At 44.9% G+C, this 15,784-nt stretch overlaps 1 protein-coding gene across 1 annotated transcript in view; it reads left to right on the forward strand.

Moving 5' to 3' along the window:
• fras1 (Fraser extracellular matrix complex subunit 1) overlaps positions 1-15,784 on the forward strand; it is a 157,166-nt gene that overhangs the window by 88,187 nt on the left and 53,195 nt on the right. Inside the window, exons 26-29 of the mRNA XM_087176054.1 lie at positions 845-929; positions 5,859-6,182; positions 13,954-14,113; positions 14,360-14,538. Coding sequence (XP_087032180.1) covers positions 845-929; positions 5,859-6,182; positions 13,954-14,113; positions 14,360-14,538 — 748 coding nt within the window. The remainder of the gene's footprint in view (positions 1-844; positions 930-5,858; positions 6,183-13,953; positions 14,114-14,359; positions 14,539-15,784) is intronic.

Consider the following 15,784-nt stretch of genomic DNA (forward strand, 5'->3'; position numbering starts at 1 on the left):
TTCTCTGTCACATTAAAGACGCAAGGAAGCAAATAGTTGTTGTTGTTGTTCTTCTTCTTCTGGTGTTTATATCAGTTACAGAGCAGCTGGAGGTTCATTACCACCTCCCTCTGGACTAGAGGAGGAGGATCTCATCAACAGAGACACACAAATGAGTGTAAATTAAGAAACAAGTCACTTGATACAACAAGTGTAAATGGGCCCAAGTCTGTGCTCCCAGTATAATAAGGTAGACAGTACATATACAGGTGGGGAACAAATTAATATAACTGTGATATTTCCATGTGAAGAAAGCTACTAACAGACCTTTATATATACTTTTTTAATGTTTTTTCCTCAGTCGTCACTAATACCCACTTAACCTGCTTAGTCATGTGGTGTTCAGCTGCAGGTGGCCATGTCCCAGCTCCAGCCCCAGAGGGGGTTGTGGGTAATAAGCCTTGTCTTTGATGGTGCTGAGGCAGCGCGGTGAGAGGAGATATTGGTGATGATGAGAGTGTGTGAGGAGGTGGGCTGGTGTGTGTACGTTCATGTGCATGCGTGCGTGCGTGCGTGCGTGCGTGCGTGCGTGCGTGCGTGCGTGCGTGCGTGTGTGTGTGTGTGTGTGTGTGTGTGTGTGTGTGTGTGTGTGTGTGTGTGTGTGTGTTACTGCCCTCCACTCCCCTAGACAGCACTGGGGTGATTAGGTCTAATGACTACACACTATGTCAGCCTCACAGGACTCATTTTCCCAGAAACCTGCAGGGTTACCTGAGGGCTGCTTCCCAGCTCGTGTTCATTGCAAGAACAAGAGAGAGAACCAACTTTAACCTCTTTCTGTCTTTCTGTCTCTGTCTTTCTGCAGGACCGGTGAGTTCACCTTGCGTGTCGCTGACCCCCAACTGTTTTCTCAACCGGAAACCGTCCAAGTTCAAGCTGTGTCAGTGCAGGTACGGTCGCGAAAACACACTCTCTACAGCTCTCCCCTCATTTATTCAGGCACTCTCAACATTAACATTTGAATATCTCTTTATTATTACTTTAAAACACATTAACTCAACAAACCCGTTTTAAAAATGCAGTATAAACTTGCATGACTTTGAACTGTTGCATCATTAAATGTAGCTACATATGGAGATATCTAATACAATCTAATAAGAAATTAGCAGTTTTCTCCCATTGCGCATGATGCTGCAAACATGAACACTGAAGAGTGAAGACATTGCTTGACATTAAGTCTTTAGTTTCCAACACAGCCTGCTACTTTTAGACTGTTGTGCTCCGAGGGCGTGACGTCTTTCTTTTGGAAGTTTCTCAGCTTGTAGCTAATGGATAAACTGACACAGCCAGAGGTAAATATTCACCTTGTGTGAACAAATTAAAGAAACTCCTTTTTAGAATCTCTTTTTTTTTTTTTGTCTGTGCTCTGGTGATTTGTACTGTTTTTATAAGTGGGTCAGAAACACTCTGAATATTTGCCCATGGCCTCTTTGACTGTCCTACAAAATCTCACTCTGCCTCAGAAAGCTCTTGGCTTTCACAAACTTCTTTGTGAGTTTTTGACAGTTTTTAAAAAAAGCTGTGGGGAAAATGCATCTGCATTTGCATCTGATAATACAGCTAGATAGTGTATTTACCTGGTAGGCTTGCTAACACGATCTCATTATAGCTAAACACACCATCAATCAGATGAGTCGGAGGCTAAATAATCATTTGCCTTTAATACAGGATAACAATATTGAGAACCTCCTGTATGGTTGCCATGCCAACCCACAGGCATAAAGTACAGAGACATGTACGTTACTGGGTTGGAGCCGTTTCTCATGTTGCCGCATCATCCTGTGACGAGACCCCGCCCAACATGGAGTGACGCCCGGAGCTGTAAGTGGCCGACGGCGGCCTGACAGCAGGTCGTGGCCGCTGTCGAGGCGACCTCTGCTTTTGGCACAAATATGTAAAATAATGAGGAGCGAGGGATTAAAGCCCCCCCCCCCCTCCCTGAGATTGGTTGATGGGTTAGTGTGACAGCTGTGTTACTCTGCTCTGTGCCTGTGTGACCCAGAGATAAACAGAGAGACAACGAAGCTGAAGAGACTAAAGTGACAGATGGCTGACACGGCATAGCAGAGCCGAAAAAACCTGCCTAACAATCACACATCACGATGTAATTACCTGAGTGGAAAATGTCTCATTTGTCTTTTATTTGAAAAAAACAAAGTCGTCCAAATGTGTCGCTAAGCGCAGATTTCCAAACAAAATTCCTCTTTAAAAGGCAGCTTTGGTATCGTTAAGTGTATAAGTATAAATAATACATAAAAACGAAATAAACAACTGAATAAACTTGACTCAGAGCGGCTCCTAAAAGCCTTAAATAGGTGGAATTTAAACAGCTGAGACAGTGTTTAGTGCCACATCCATGTCGGCCTTTAGCCAAACAGTGCAAACTGTTGTATTTCTCAAGGTCTCTGTAGTGATAAAGCAAACTTTATGAGCATACGTGACTGATTTCTTAAACTTGAGTTGGACTCTGAGTAAATGAGTGCTGTAGACACAGAGCTCACAGAGCTGTTTGCAGGCGGTGATTGAGTGGAGCTACAGTATATGGGTGCACTTAGGGCAACTGCTCAATTACAACCATCACTTGATTAACTTCCTCGTTCAATATTAGCAGAATCAGCTTGTGAGGAAAGCACGGTGATTTACGCGCGTAACACGACACAACCTCGGTGACTGTGTTTAAGACTGACAGCTGGTTGAGCGTTTTTTTTTTTTTGTGCAGCGCTTTTATTACGCCAGGGCGAGATTAGTTCATCTCTATAGCCGCTGATTTTCTCTGTTTAATACAAACACAACACAAACACGTCGAAACATCAAGCCGATCAGAAAACACCCGAACCGGTCTTCTCTTCAACAGTCATCCGGGTCGTTCTGAGGACGCGGCCAACGTTATTGGTGTCTTTTTCAGTCTGGAGTTTTCAGGAGTTTGTTGGATTCTGCGAGATGAGACGTTGATCTTTAGAGACATTAGAGAAAACAAATATCGCCTCACTCTGAGCGACTTTTCTCACTCCGAAAAGAAACAACGTAGGTACAAACGAGTCACAGAGAGAAACACAGAGTCTCGAGTGATTGCTCCTTTCATTTGACATCAGAGAGCATCACAAACACTGATGTAACCTTCAGTGTTCCCGTTGTTTACACCCTTGTTGCAAATTCACCTTTGGCCTTTTCTTGAAATTGTAGATCTTTTCTGTATTTGTGCATTTGTCTCACACAGAGTCTCACCACCTTCTTCTTTTTTACCACAGCTTTCATTAGACTTATGTGCATTTTTTAGCTTTTTATGTCATTATCAGCAACAGCACAGACTGTTTGTTGTTGAACGCTGCACTGTTGAACAGATTGACTCGAAGGCAGCACGGTGTGGAGAGAAAAAAAAAAAAAAGACCATTTGTGCTTAAGCAGCCCTCCTTGTATAACTAAAAGCTTGAAAGGAAAAAAAAAGAATAAATAGTTGATTGAAACCCCCATCAGATCCCCAGCCAGCGGGCACTTTAGACTGCATTAGCCTCAGGAATGAAAGATCTGAGCTGCAGATAGCCCCCCCCCCCCCGGTTCTGACAGGAGTGGGTGCTTCGTTTGAAAAAAGAAAGAAAAGAGCCTGATACCTGCTCATGGCATATTATTTTGTAGCCAACATTTTCATCTTAAAGTTTCTGAGACGTGTGACTTTGCTCGGGTGAAATCCTGCTGCAGACACTGAGCTGTGAGTCAACACCGAGGCGTCGTCTACCTCGGGTTTTTTGGTGTCTATAGGTCCGTGCGCTATACTGTATACAAATGTACTATACTTCCGCTATACTTCCTTTTTTTTGACCGTGGGTTCAGGTTTAAAGGAATGCAACAGTCGTGTTTCGTGACAGCTTGACACAAAAACATGAAAGGACAGTTGCAGATAAAAAAAGGCATTGTTACAAACCGAGAGGCTCACAGGCAGACGGGGTTGAAATTGACTTGGGAAATGCTGCCACTCTGCCTGTCATGTCTCTGAATACACATACGCACGAACGCAGCAGGAAAAACAAAACAAAATAAAGAACAAATGAAAAAAAAAAGAAAAAAAACACCTCAGGAAACAGCACAAAAAAAACCAAAAAGAAAAATCTTCTTGAAGTGCTGCTGAGCCCCAAGGGCCCCATGGGTGACGACAGCTCTCTCCCAAATATGAACGTCACCTCTCCCTCACCTGTGAGGTGAGGATAAGAGGTTAGCCCTCCCACCTGAGCGTGCCTATGTTTGTGTTTGTTTTGTGTCTGCCTCGGGGGGGGGGGGTTTGCTGGTTCCCTTCAGTGAGCTAGCGTGTCTTTGCACGATTTAAAAGCAGAACACACACACCCACTTCCAGCCCCCACTTGTGCTTTTCCAAAAACCTTTTGTTTTTCCTCCTACGAGTTGCAGCAGTGACGACACAGGATTTAGGTGGGTGCCCGAGGGCCCAGTCGCCTGTCTCTTGGAGATAATTCCTCTGACGTCTAAATTTTTGTCGCCAAAACAGCCCCCCAACAGAACACAAAGGGGTGGCAAAGGGGCTGCGGATAACAACATGCTCCCTCTGAGTTTTTAAGCTTTGTTTCAGCTCTGTGTCTCGCAATTTCAGCCAGAGATCACTGCGGTTACGAAGACAAACAGTGTGGGAGTCATTGTTTTCTCCGGCGCCAGCTTGTTTTGTGTGTGTTCCCCACTTTGCTGTGAAGCTGCTGCCGTTATGTCAAAGAGCTGGAGCTCGGCCAACAGCCGGCGAAGGCGACGAGTTGGTCCCGAGCCCCGAGTTTAGGGTGAGCAACTCAGAGCTCCCCACCTGACGACCGGTTTGATTTAGGGGGCCGCGGTGGAGGAGACAGCCCCATGCGTCTCTACCTGTGCCTCCATCGCTGCCAGGTTGGGCCGCTAACAAATGTGTTTGTCGGGCGGGTCGTATTAATATGAGCTGCATCCACGCCAGCATTTACTTTTTGTTTTCTGTGTTACATATTCAAACAAACACACAAGATGCAAAAGCACTTCTATCTTCAAGGAATTTTTTTTTATCGACTAGTTCTAAAGTTAAAAGTTCATGTTTACGTAGTTTGTGGGAAAATGTTTATTTTAGTGTCCGAAAAAACTGGAAGAACAGAAGTACATTCTTTATCCATAGACAACTGTGTAAACTAACCAACCATTAAAACGATGAAATTATGATAAAAGTGATTCTTTAATGTTGCTTAATCTCTTTTTAAGAAATGAAAAATGTGCAGAATCCAAGTACTAATTATTTTCCCAGAGAAGGGAGGATGAGCCTGACGAATATCCACATTCTGATCCTCAGTCACTTTATTCCAAACGCAGAGGTACAAAGAGACAGAGACAGACACACGGTCATGCCCTTGCTCGCATTAGGACGCCTCCCACTCTCGCCGGCGCTCCGAAAAAAATGACTTTGTTAGCGAGATGAAACTTTCCTCCAGCCGCGGCGAGACTGCAGGTGCGGCTGAGTGCAACTTAATGAGGCGCCCTGCTCAACCTCCCCCGTACCTTCATCTTCTTCATCTCCTCAGCGGCAGGACTGCAGGGCCCCCGTGCCCCGACTCTCCGGGAGAAAATTCATCATCCGGAAAAAAAAACAGGGTGTTTTCGGGGAGGAATTGCCTTCATGTCTTCATGCTGCGCTCTCAGCCGGCCTTTATAAGTTTTTACAATTTCCAACACTTAGACTTTGCTTTTTACCATAAAAACAAGTCGTTTCTTTCTGTCTAAATCTAATCTTTCTTCTCTGTTGTATCAAACCATGTCCTCACTCTCAGCCTCTCTTCCTTTCCCTTTTCTCTTTGAATCGTTTCCAGCCTCCCAGGGTAACCGCTCTCACTCCTTTACCCGTGGAGGGCCTAGGCGCCCTGGCAACCATCACCAAGTCGGTCCTGCAGGTTGACGACCCAGACAACCCGGCTGACGTTCTGGTAATGGTCATCGAACCGCCCCGGCACGGCCGGCTGACCCGCGTCCACGGCGACCGCGCACTCAGCAGATTCAAGCTGGAGGAGCTGTCGCGGGAGCAGATCCAGTACGTGCACAACGGCTCAGAGGGGACGGAGGACGGCGCCGTGCTGCAGGTCAATGACGGCCACAGCTACAGGAATGTTCTCCTGCAAGTCCACATCAATCAGAAGGTGGGATGGGCACAGGGGCAGTATGGGAGATTAATGCTTCAGGGCTGATGATTGATGTTTGTGTGGTGACTTCATGCTTTTTCACAATAGCAGCTGATCCTGCATCTAACCCGCATTAATACTGAAGGAATCGGTTTATTTCATGTTGTGGCACAGGTCTAGAGTCTCTTAAATAACTAGTTTCTAGGACAGAGAGACTAAAACTATTTTTCTCGTAAAAGAAAGAAAAGTTCTGCTTGAAAAACTTCTACAGTGACTGAGGCTTAGACACGAGTGCAGTGAAAAAGAAACAACAAAAACTGAGATGCTGCAAACATCAAAACATTTTTCTGAATTTAAACAGCAAATAAATAATTAAAAAAAAACAAAACAACCAATATACTTTTAGATTTAAAGACTACTACTCCTCAGTGGGTCAAAACGCCTGCATCGATCCTTCTGTAAACACAGCATGAAGTTCTGTGATCATCTTGGGTAATAAGTCAAAATGCAGAAATTCACAAAGAAACCAATTAAAAGTGAGACTGCAATAAGCATCTACGCACATGCCGACAAATCTACACAGAAATCACTGACGGGTGAATCGATGCATAAAGGCTCAGATATAAAAACATTTTCACTTGTCCATTAAATCCCACAGTAACATCTGTTACTGTGGAATTTAAAGTTACATTTAAATTGTAAATAATATTTTTTTTAAGGATACTCAGAATTTCATTTGCATTTCTACTCATTTTGGAGTTCGCTTTCCCTCTCTCTCTCTTCCTCAGCCAGCAGCGACCGCTTTGATGTGTTTTTTTAGTTATAACCATTTTAAAATTACATAAATTGGTTTATTAAAATAAGCTCAAGGACTGATTTCTGTATCTTTAGTGGTAAGTGGTGAGATTAGAGGTAAATTCATTTCTATCTCTGCTGCAAAGTGGATTTTTAAAGGTTTTTCTTCACGTTTGAGTGACGTTATATATTCTCTGATGTTCTGAGATAACCCCGTCCGAACAGAGTGTCCGCTGTGTTTGGAAACTTTAATTGCCTGAACTGCAGCATTCCCACTTGACGTGTCCACGTAAGTGTGATCTGTTGACTTTGCCCCTGAAAATAGTTTTGCTGGAGGCTCAGACTGATCCGTGCGCGTTCAACCGCTGTTCAACACGAGCGGGTCGGCCGCCACTATCGCTCCTCTGTCATCGCTGCTGCTCAGGTTTTTATAACAAGGACGCAATTATCATGGCAACGAGTGCATTCCTCTGTGACCGGGGTATGGGGGGGGGCATGAGGGAAATGTGGCAGCTCAGTCATAAGCACACACACACACACACACACACACACACACGCGCAGAACAGGAGACAAGGTGGTACCCTTCATCCAGTACTGAAGATGTCTAGACAGACAAGAGATATTAGTGTGTGTGTGTGTGTGTGTGTGTGTGTGTGTGTGTGTGTGTGTCTGTGCAGACCGGCTTTAGACCTTGCGAGCAAGGACATTTTGGAAAGTGAGAACATTTTGTGGTTAAATCCAAGGTTAAGAACAGGGTTCAGGTCCGTGTCATAGATGCGGTTGTGAAGGACTCGTTGATGGACTCTGGGAATGTATTGTGTTGATGAGACGTCGTGACAAGTATAGAAATACACTTCTGTGTGTCTGTGTGTGTGTCCTGCAGGCAGCGCTCACCGCTCTGTCAGTCTCTCGATGTGGAGGATCGTACATACACCTATGATCTATAACAGTCATACTTTTGCCGCTCACACACTCACTACAGTCGGGTTTTTTGGAGGGCAACTCTGTTTGTCTGGCTGCGTACAGATGGTGCGCTTCAACTCCTCTGCTTTTTTCTCCTCCTTCTGTAAATCACTATCATCCTGCACACACACACACACACACACACATATCAGTATCCATTTACTGTAAAACGTCCTGATGCTGCATTCTGTCATTAGTTCGACAGAGCAGGATGGACAGCCTGATGGAAAGCTGAGAGAGAGAGAGAGACAGTGTCCTTGATTCATGGCCAGTGCTTCTGGACGAGCCCCAGCAGTATCATTGTCACTGCTTCCTCCTTGTTGCTGCTTGTTTGCTCCACGCAGGTAGATCGCCACGGAGTAGAGACTAAAGTCAAGAGTAAAGAAAAGCAGGGAGAAAGGTACAAACTACTGCAGAGGTATGATCTTTTCCCACCATGGCAGAAGAAGAAGAAGGGCCTTGTTGCAGTGGTGTGCAGTTAGAAGAGGAAGAGTATTTACATCAGGGTGAAAATACACAAATATTCCCAAATTAAAGTTATAAAATTTAACTTTTCCACATTAAAATCCCATCCATCAATTCTCAAACCTTGATTTGAAGTTGGCTTTTATCCAGTTTTAAGCCACAAACACTTTTTACACCTTGGTCGTTTTCAAATCCCCTGGTCTGTTTGTTATGGAGACGAGGAAATGTCTGCGGATAATTCAGCTGCTGGTAAAAACCACTTTAACGTTTGTTTCATAAGTTATCAGAGAAACGATAGAAACTAAAAGGTGAGTGTCGGCGAAAAACACTGGCTTTAAAAGTGAAACAGCTTTATTCAGTGTTGTTACTGGTTTTAATCCCCTGGTGTGTTTGTTGTGGAGAGGAGGAAACCTCTGTGGAGAATTCAGCTGCTGGTAAAAAAAAAAAAACCTCCTGAACCACTGACACTGAAGGAATCCAAACTGAGTGGGGAAGACAACAACTCCCATGATCCCACGCTATTTCACCCAAGGCTGTCTTTTGTTATTGTTTTGGTTGAGAGAGCTGCAGGAGTTACATACTGGGTGTTTAATACACAAAAAGTGGCTGTGATTTCAAGGAGCACACATTCTGGCGTTGGGTGTTTGAAACAGGAAGTGGCAGCTAGTGAGTGCAACACCACCTCATGGCTCTCTTTCTGTGGCCCTTTATTTTTCTGTCTGATGTGTTTTATCACGGAGCAGCTATGGCGGTAAAAACATGGACGTACTGTTTGCAGCTTACTGATGTTACCTCGCAGGATTTCTGGATGTTCAAGTTCAAATTGAAGCTCAAGCTTTAACACTGGATGGCATGCAGCTGAGGAACCTGTCTTTGAAATGAGCTGCAGTCCTGTGCAGTGGGGTCTAAAAGTCTGAGACCACTTTGAAGTGGTCTGCAGATCAACCAAACTGCGAGGAGTGGCGCAGAAGAGAGAAGTGCAAGAATAAGGAAAAAGAAAAGAAAAGAAGTGATTAATTGGCTCTGCCTGGATTCAACAAACCCGAGCCAATGAATCCTCGGTTTTCAGAGTGCGGCCCTTCTCTGTGGCGCTCTTTGTACTTCCAAGCCCACCATCCAGGCAGCAGCAGCGGCTGTCGATGCCAGGCTGTGCAGGGGACAATAGACTTTCTGAAAGTTGGATTACTAAGCTTTAAAGCAGGAGGCTAATCAGGCCCGTAATGACCCTGTGATGGATGGACTTTCTCTCGACTCAGCCCTGAGCCCTGAGCTGCAGCTCTGCTGAATAGAAAGCAGGACCCTTGGCTTTCAGTTACTGTCTCGGGGAGAAAACTTTGAGCCTCCAAGAGACCCCTCTGGCTTTCTGTTCCGCAGCAAAAACAGAAGGGAATTAAACATTTTTTTCTGATCGGCCGTCCAGCTCTCGGCGGCTAATGGCTCGCCTCTGTTGTCAGACAGAAGAGGGGGGCTGAGTGGTTTGAATTCAGCTCTTCTCCTGCTGAGCACTTGTCCTCGTCATTGCTGAGGAACAGCTATTTACTTTGGGGGTTATTTTTTTTTTAACAATGTTTTTTGTATTTCAAGTCTATGATTACATTTTAGATTGCCCTGATTTGCCCGTGATGTGCAGCCCCACGTGTTTGCCTTTGTCATGCTTTTGTCACTTGAGACACCACGGTGGCACGTTTCATCGAGATTGAATCAGAATGTGTCGCGGATGAGGATCCAATCTGCACTCGGTGACTTTCACTTACTGTCTGAGGAGTCCATCAGCTTGTCCTGTTCGCCGCGTCTCCAGTGGAATTATGGAAATATGAGCGACGACAACATCATTGTCATTACAGCAGCATGACCGTCCCCGCCCGCGGCCGGCCGATGTTTTATGGATGACGCTGACTCCGTCTCGGCCAAGTCATTTATTCCTGTTTATGTGGACTGCGGCCAAAAGCTCTCCATCCAGCATCAATTCTGTTTACAGTCCATCTCAGGCCTGCTGACTCAAAGCCCTGTAAAAGTCTCTAATTATGCTCTTCCCAAGCATTTGTTCTCAAAGGTACCGCAGCTGCTAATGTCGCTTCTAAAATATGTTTCAGCCAACAATGATTTTCAGGACCATCAGCTAATGGCCTTCACTTATCCTTACCGACAGCCCCATCACCTCCTGCCTGTATTTAACTCAGAAAACAGAAAAGATTATAAGGATAAGAGAAAAAAATACTCTTGAGTTTAATGAGTTTAATTTCCTAAAACCGAGTGCAATTGCAATGTGTAAGCTCCAGTGTAGTTATCCAAGTCAAACGTCTCGTAAAAACAGATCTCAACGCAAGTTTCAAGACAAATCCAAGTCAAGTGCAGACCAGTGCAATTACTATGTTTAAGATTTTTTGTTAACACCTGGCACCCACACCACTACCGAGTTCTCGAGTGCCTGGACCTGTTCATATTTGAAAACTCGGGGGTTGCGTTGTCGTCTAGACGAGCAGAAATGGAAACCTTTGGAAACAATGATGCAGGCACTCAGGGTCGCTCCCTGATTGGCTCTCATCAGCCCCGACTACCAGCGATGAAAGCAACATGTCTAACGAATTACAAGCATTACTGACCCTGCTGTCTTTGCTAGCAGCTGAGTGCAGCTAAATTCTGTCTTTTAATGCTGCAACTGTCTTTTTGCTGTTTCTCATTCGTAGTATTGTCAGAGTAAACAATCTTCTTGTACATAAACGGTCATGCATGTAGCCTATGCATTTTCAGGTGCGATTGTGTGGATGGAGATCGTTTCTTATACAGAGCTGCGGATGTAGCCTTAAAGTCTGCAGCAGCTCGTTCTTTCCAAGTTCAAACACAGGACTTCAGCATTTTTATTTCTTCTCAAGTCACAGTCTGTCGGGTCTTAAGAAAGGCTACTACCGGTCATGTCATTCGAGTCCAAGTTTCAAGTCCTTATCTCTGCGATCCACGGGCCATGATTGCGTGTAAGAAAATGAAGAACTTATAATTATCCACCTTTGAGAAACAGAAGATGTTATATCCCGGGGAGCGAGACGTTTCATTAGCACCTCTCTCAACTTCACCTCAGCACTGAGGAAGATGCTTCAAATGAACAGGTCACAGATCATCAGAAACCCTTGATGATTCTGTTTCTAGACTACTCCTCTGATATACTCCTTACAGCCTTCTTCCTCCTCTCTTTAATTCATCAGTTCTTCTCTCCGCAATCTGTTTTCCCGCCGTCTCTGTACTTTCTGTCTTGTCGATCTAAAATTACATCAAGCGAGTTCACTTTCTTGCCTCCCCAGAGGTCAAAAAAAGAAAAAGATTATTGTGCATCTGCGTTTCATTTTCTCTGCACCACCTGTCTGCAGGAGATTAGGCTGCTCGTCTGTCTAATGTGGTAACAAGAATCTCACTTGGAAAAACTCATTAGAGAGAGAAAGAAAGAAAAAAAAAAACAGGGAAATTACCAAACAGCGTTGCAGCTGCAGGACAAAGGAGTCAAGAGGATGTTAGAGGTCTGGGGAAATCAGGAGTATTGGCAAACTTGTGAATCAAAAAAGGTCCCGCTGCCCCTCTTTTATTTTGAAGAATGTGCTGTCTCTGGGTCTGAGTGTCCTTGGCGAGACCTTGGTGTTCACCCGGAGAGCTCCACAATCTCCTGGATGATGTGGCGCTATGAGTTAAAAGCCTGCCATGCTGACTTATGTGTTCTCTGTTGCTCGGCGATCCGCTGCTCGTCTGCGATTCTTCGCCTGCTGCTGCTCCAGTGGAACGGTGTGATTTGGATCAGCGGAGCAGCAGGCAGAAGAGCCACAGATGGTCCGCAGGTTGTTATCGGAAAGAAACACAGACACCGCACGCGCGCACACGCACACTCGTACTCACACACTGTGCACACTCTCGTAATCTATTACCACCTACCGCCACGGCGTTTATGCCACTGCACTGATTCTCCCCTTGCAGTAAATGGTCAACTGTGTGTGTGTAATCCTCCGTATGTGTGTGTGTGTGTGTGTGTGTGTGTGTGTGTGTGTGTTTCCGTTTGAGTGTTCAGCTAAAAACTTTGTAAAGAACCAACCCGACGTGAATGTGTTTTACTCTCTGATGAGACCAAAAGATTTATAGATTGCAACTAATTGCTTTTCTAATAGTTAACTCCAGCAAGGAGTTTCTGTTTGTTTGTTTGTTTGTTTGTTTGTTTGTTTGTTTGTTTGTGAGCACAATTACAACATGAACTACCTCATGAATATTACGTTTTTTTAAACTCATCTCTAGAACATTGTGCAGAAGGGCCATAATTATTATTATTATTTAGAGTATGTAGTATAGAATTATGTACAATTAGCTGTGAACTAATTATAGTTTAGGAATCTATACGTGGTGTTCTCCGTTGCTCCGGCAGTGCCTGTGAATATAAACACTTTTCATATTTTTGACAACGAGATGACTGCAGGTGTCAAAGCGTGGAGCTTCTGTTTACAGAATAAATAGCAGGTTGGTTTTTATAGACGTCCAAGAGGTATCTCCTACCTGTTTTTATTTAGACGGCAGGGTGACAAGGTGAGTAAGAGGGTCTCGTTTTCCAAACCTCCCTGACAGGAGGCTTCTTCCCTGCTGAAATGTCCTCGAGCGACACTGAATCATCCGGCAGCTCTGCTCGCTCTCTGCAGCCGATCCTGCTCTTTGTTCTCTGCTGTTGGAGAGAGGCTGAGCGCCACGGCTGAGCTGGTCTGTTGTGGATCAATACAGCATCATAAAAATAAGTCTTGATTCTGAAGTTGTGCTGTCATTTCTCAGACCAAGCGGCCGCAGATTGATTATTTTTTTTAGCGATGCTTTACTTCTGATTGGCGGAGCCGACTACAGGCGACGCTGCCGCTGATTGACAGAGCTTTACTGCGTTCTCCCGGGACTCACAAACCTCAGGTTACAACAGATGTGGAATAAAACAAGCGGCGCAGGCTGTGACAGCACAAAGTGAAGATGGCGCCAGGCTGCACCTGAAGAACAAACACGACTCTGCCTCTGTTTCTCTTTATACATCAGTGCCTCCACCACAGGGATTTCACATGGGATTTCTCAGAGTCATGATTAATATACCGCTCAGTTTACAACGTTCGGGAGGAAATTTAATGTAAATAACACTTTATTTTGCCACTGCACCTACGTCTAATTCAAGCTAGTACCCAGCTCCTGAATGCTTTTATACCTGGCATCTGTTAGGCTCCTCCCAGGAGGTGATGGAATGAATTTTTCTGCTTTAATTGGACTTAACTAACTAAACATCTTGTCAATCTTACAGCCCCCTGGAGAAATTCACTGACAGACATAGGTTAGAAAAGAAGCATAACACAGTTGGATGTCATTAGTCTTAAAATCAATTAAAATTAATCTGCACACTTAACTTCCTGTACCCAGACACCCAGGGGTTTTCAATCTAACAGTCGATCTAATAGCTGTAATAACTGTAAAGGATTTTTCTTCACAGATATTGTACAGTAGGTGAGAAAAGGTGGTTAAATGTTCCTCGGGTTAAAACACATATTCGTGTGTGTTTGCTTCTGTTTTCAGGCTGCTGACTCTCCGCTCGTGCTGTCTGTGCCGGTGACCTGGGTGAAAGAGGGAGGAATGGTGCGCCTGGATAAGAGATACCTGAAGGCCGACTACAAGGGAGTCGGCACTGATGACATCGTCTACACCATCCTCGCCTCAGATGGGCAACCTAAATATGGTACCAACTCTTTAACAGTCGGACATGTTAAATTTTGAATCCCAACCTAACTCCAATGTTTCACATCAATACAAAAATTAAAGATTTAATCTCTAAAATAATCAGCAGTTTTTACCCTCATGTTATAACCCAGACTCTGCGTTTCTTTGGCCAGTCACTTCAGCTCTACCTCCTCAATTTTACTCTTCGTACTGATATGATTAGGGCGTGCAGTGATGTATAATAACCTCCACCGTCTCTGTCCAGGTGAGGTGGTGCTGGTGTCCATGCCAGCCGACGGCCCACCAGAGGGCTGGCGCCCGTCGCTCACAGACGACCAGGGCTTCACGTCCACGACGTCTTTCACTCAGCAGGACGTCAACGACGGCACAGTCTGGTACCGTCACTTTGGCAGAGGCACCACCAGCGACTCCTTCCAGTTCCAGGTCAGTGCTGACAGAGCAGAGGGGTGCAGCTTGTTATGACCCCATAGTTTCATTTTGTTGCTAGGCGACAGCTAGTGGCTGCGGTAATTATTGCAGGAGCGAAGGGGAAAGAGCTTATGTTGTTTCTATTATCAATAACCATTAGACAAAGTTAACCACATTGTTGTTATTGTAACCATGACAACAAAGCTTGTCTAATGTTGCGGGAGTACTTATTCTATCCCGAAACACAATCTTTTCCTAAACCTATCCAAGCCATGGCAGTTATTACAAGTAACCATGGCGACGAAAGTAGGTACGCCTCTCGTTGCAGAAATGACACAGGTCTAATAATTCTTTCATCATATTTCTGTATTAATTCGTCATGTCGGCTGCTGAAAAAAAACTTGAATTATCACATGAGGACATGAGGACTCGGCTGCCAGCACCTGACAAGGTTGTTACTGAGTGCATAGTACTACAGACTAACGTACAAATAAATCATTTCCAAAAACTGATAAAAGCAAATAAATACGCTGTGAGAGGAGAAACCCTCAGGGGGGCTGGTACGAGCGCCTCACCCTGAAACCAACAAGAGGAGGAGACGCTGACACGCGTCGTCCTCGTTGCTTTCCCTCTTGTGCCCTCGTCTCTGTGGAGCGTTCTTTGAAGTTCACTCTCGTACTCGTGTTCCCATGTTCCCTTGTGTTTACCCCCGTCTTGCCCCTCCTCCTCCTCTCATATGCCTCTGTCTTTCTCCGTCTGCCTCCGCCGCGTCCTCGTGTTATTTCTCCTAATCGTGAATTTAGATGGGTGTACGCATATGAAAACCGCAGTTTATAGGAAACCTGTAAAAAAAAAATGATGTTACAGCCTGTTTATCACTCAGCCGACTATCAATCACCAACACTTGTGTATTGATAACCCTTTGCTGAGATGTGTGTCCTCGGTTTGTCCTTCCTCTTCCCGTGTTCACTCGGGATGTTTTCTCCTTCGGTCCGAAACCTTGGCACCAAACTTCCTGCATGACTCTCTCCGGCTCGACAAAGCAACCCGTAGCGACTTATCTTGATTAGCATTAATGACACCAAATTACTCGCAAATGGGTTCAGAATCGGAGAAGAGCCCACTGAAGCCGATGGAGCATTCACACTGCACTCAGAGCATTTTCATGCCGGTCTCTGCTTCACTTTCACTCCAATGGAAAAAACAAAAGAGGCAGCCAAAAGCTCGTAGCTACATCTAATGATCCTCTCTCTCTCGCTCT

The sequence above is a fragment of the Seriola lalandi genome, unplaced genomic scaffold (genome assembly GCF_002814215.2).
Source record: "Seriola lalandi dorsalis isolate HSWRI2012SDOR001 ecotype SW California unplaced genomic scaffold, Sedor1 jcf7180002054524, whole genome shotgun sequence".
In the NCBI taxonomy this organism is placed as follows: Eukaryota; Metazoa; Chordata; class Actinopteri; order Carangiformes; family Carangidae; genus Seriola; species Seriola lalandi.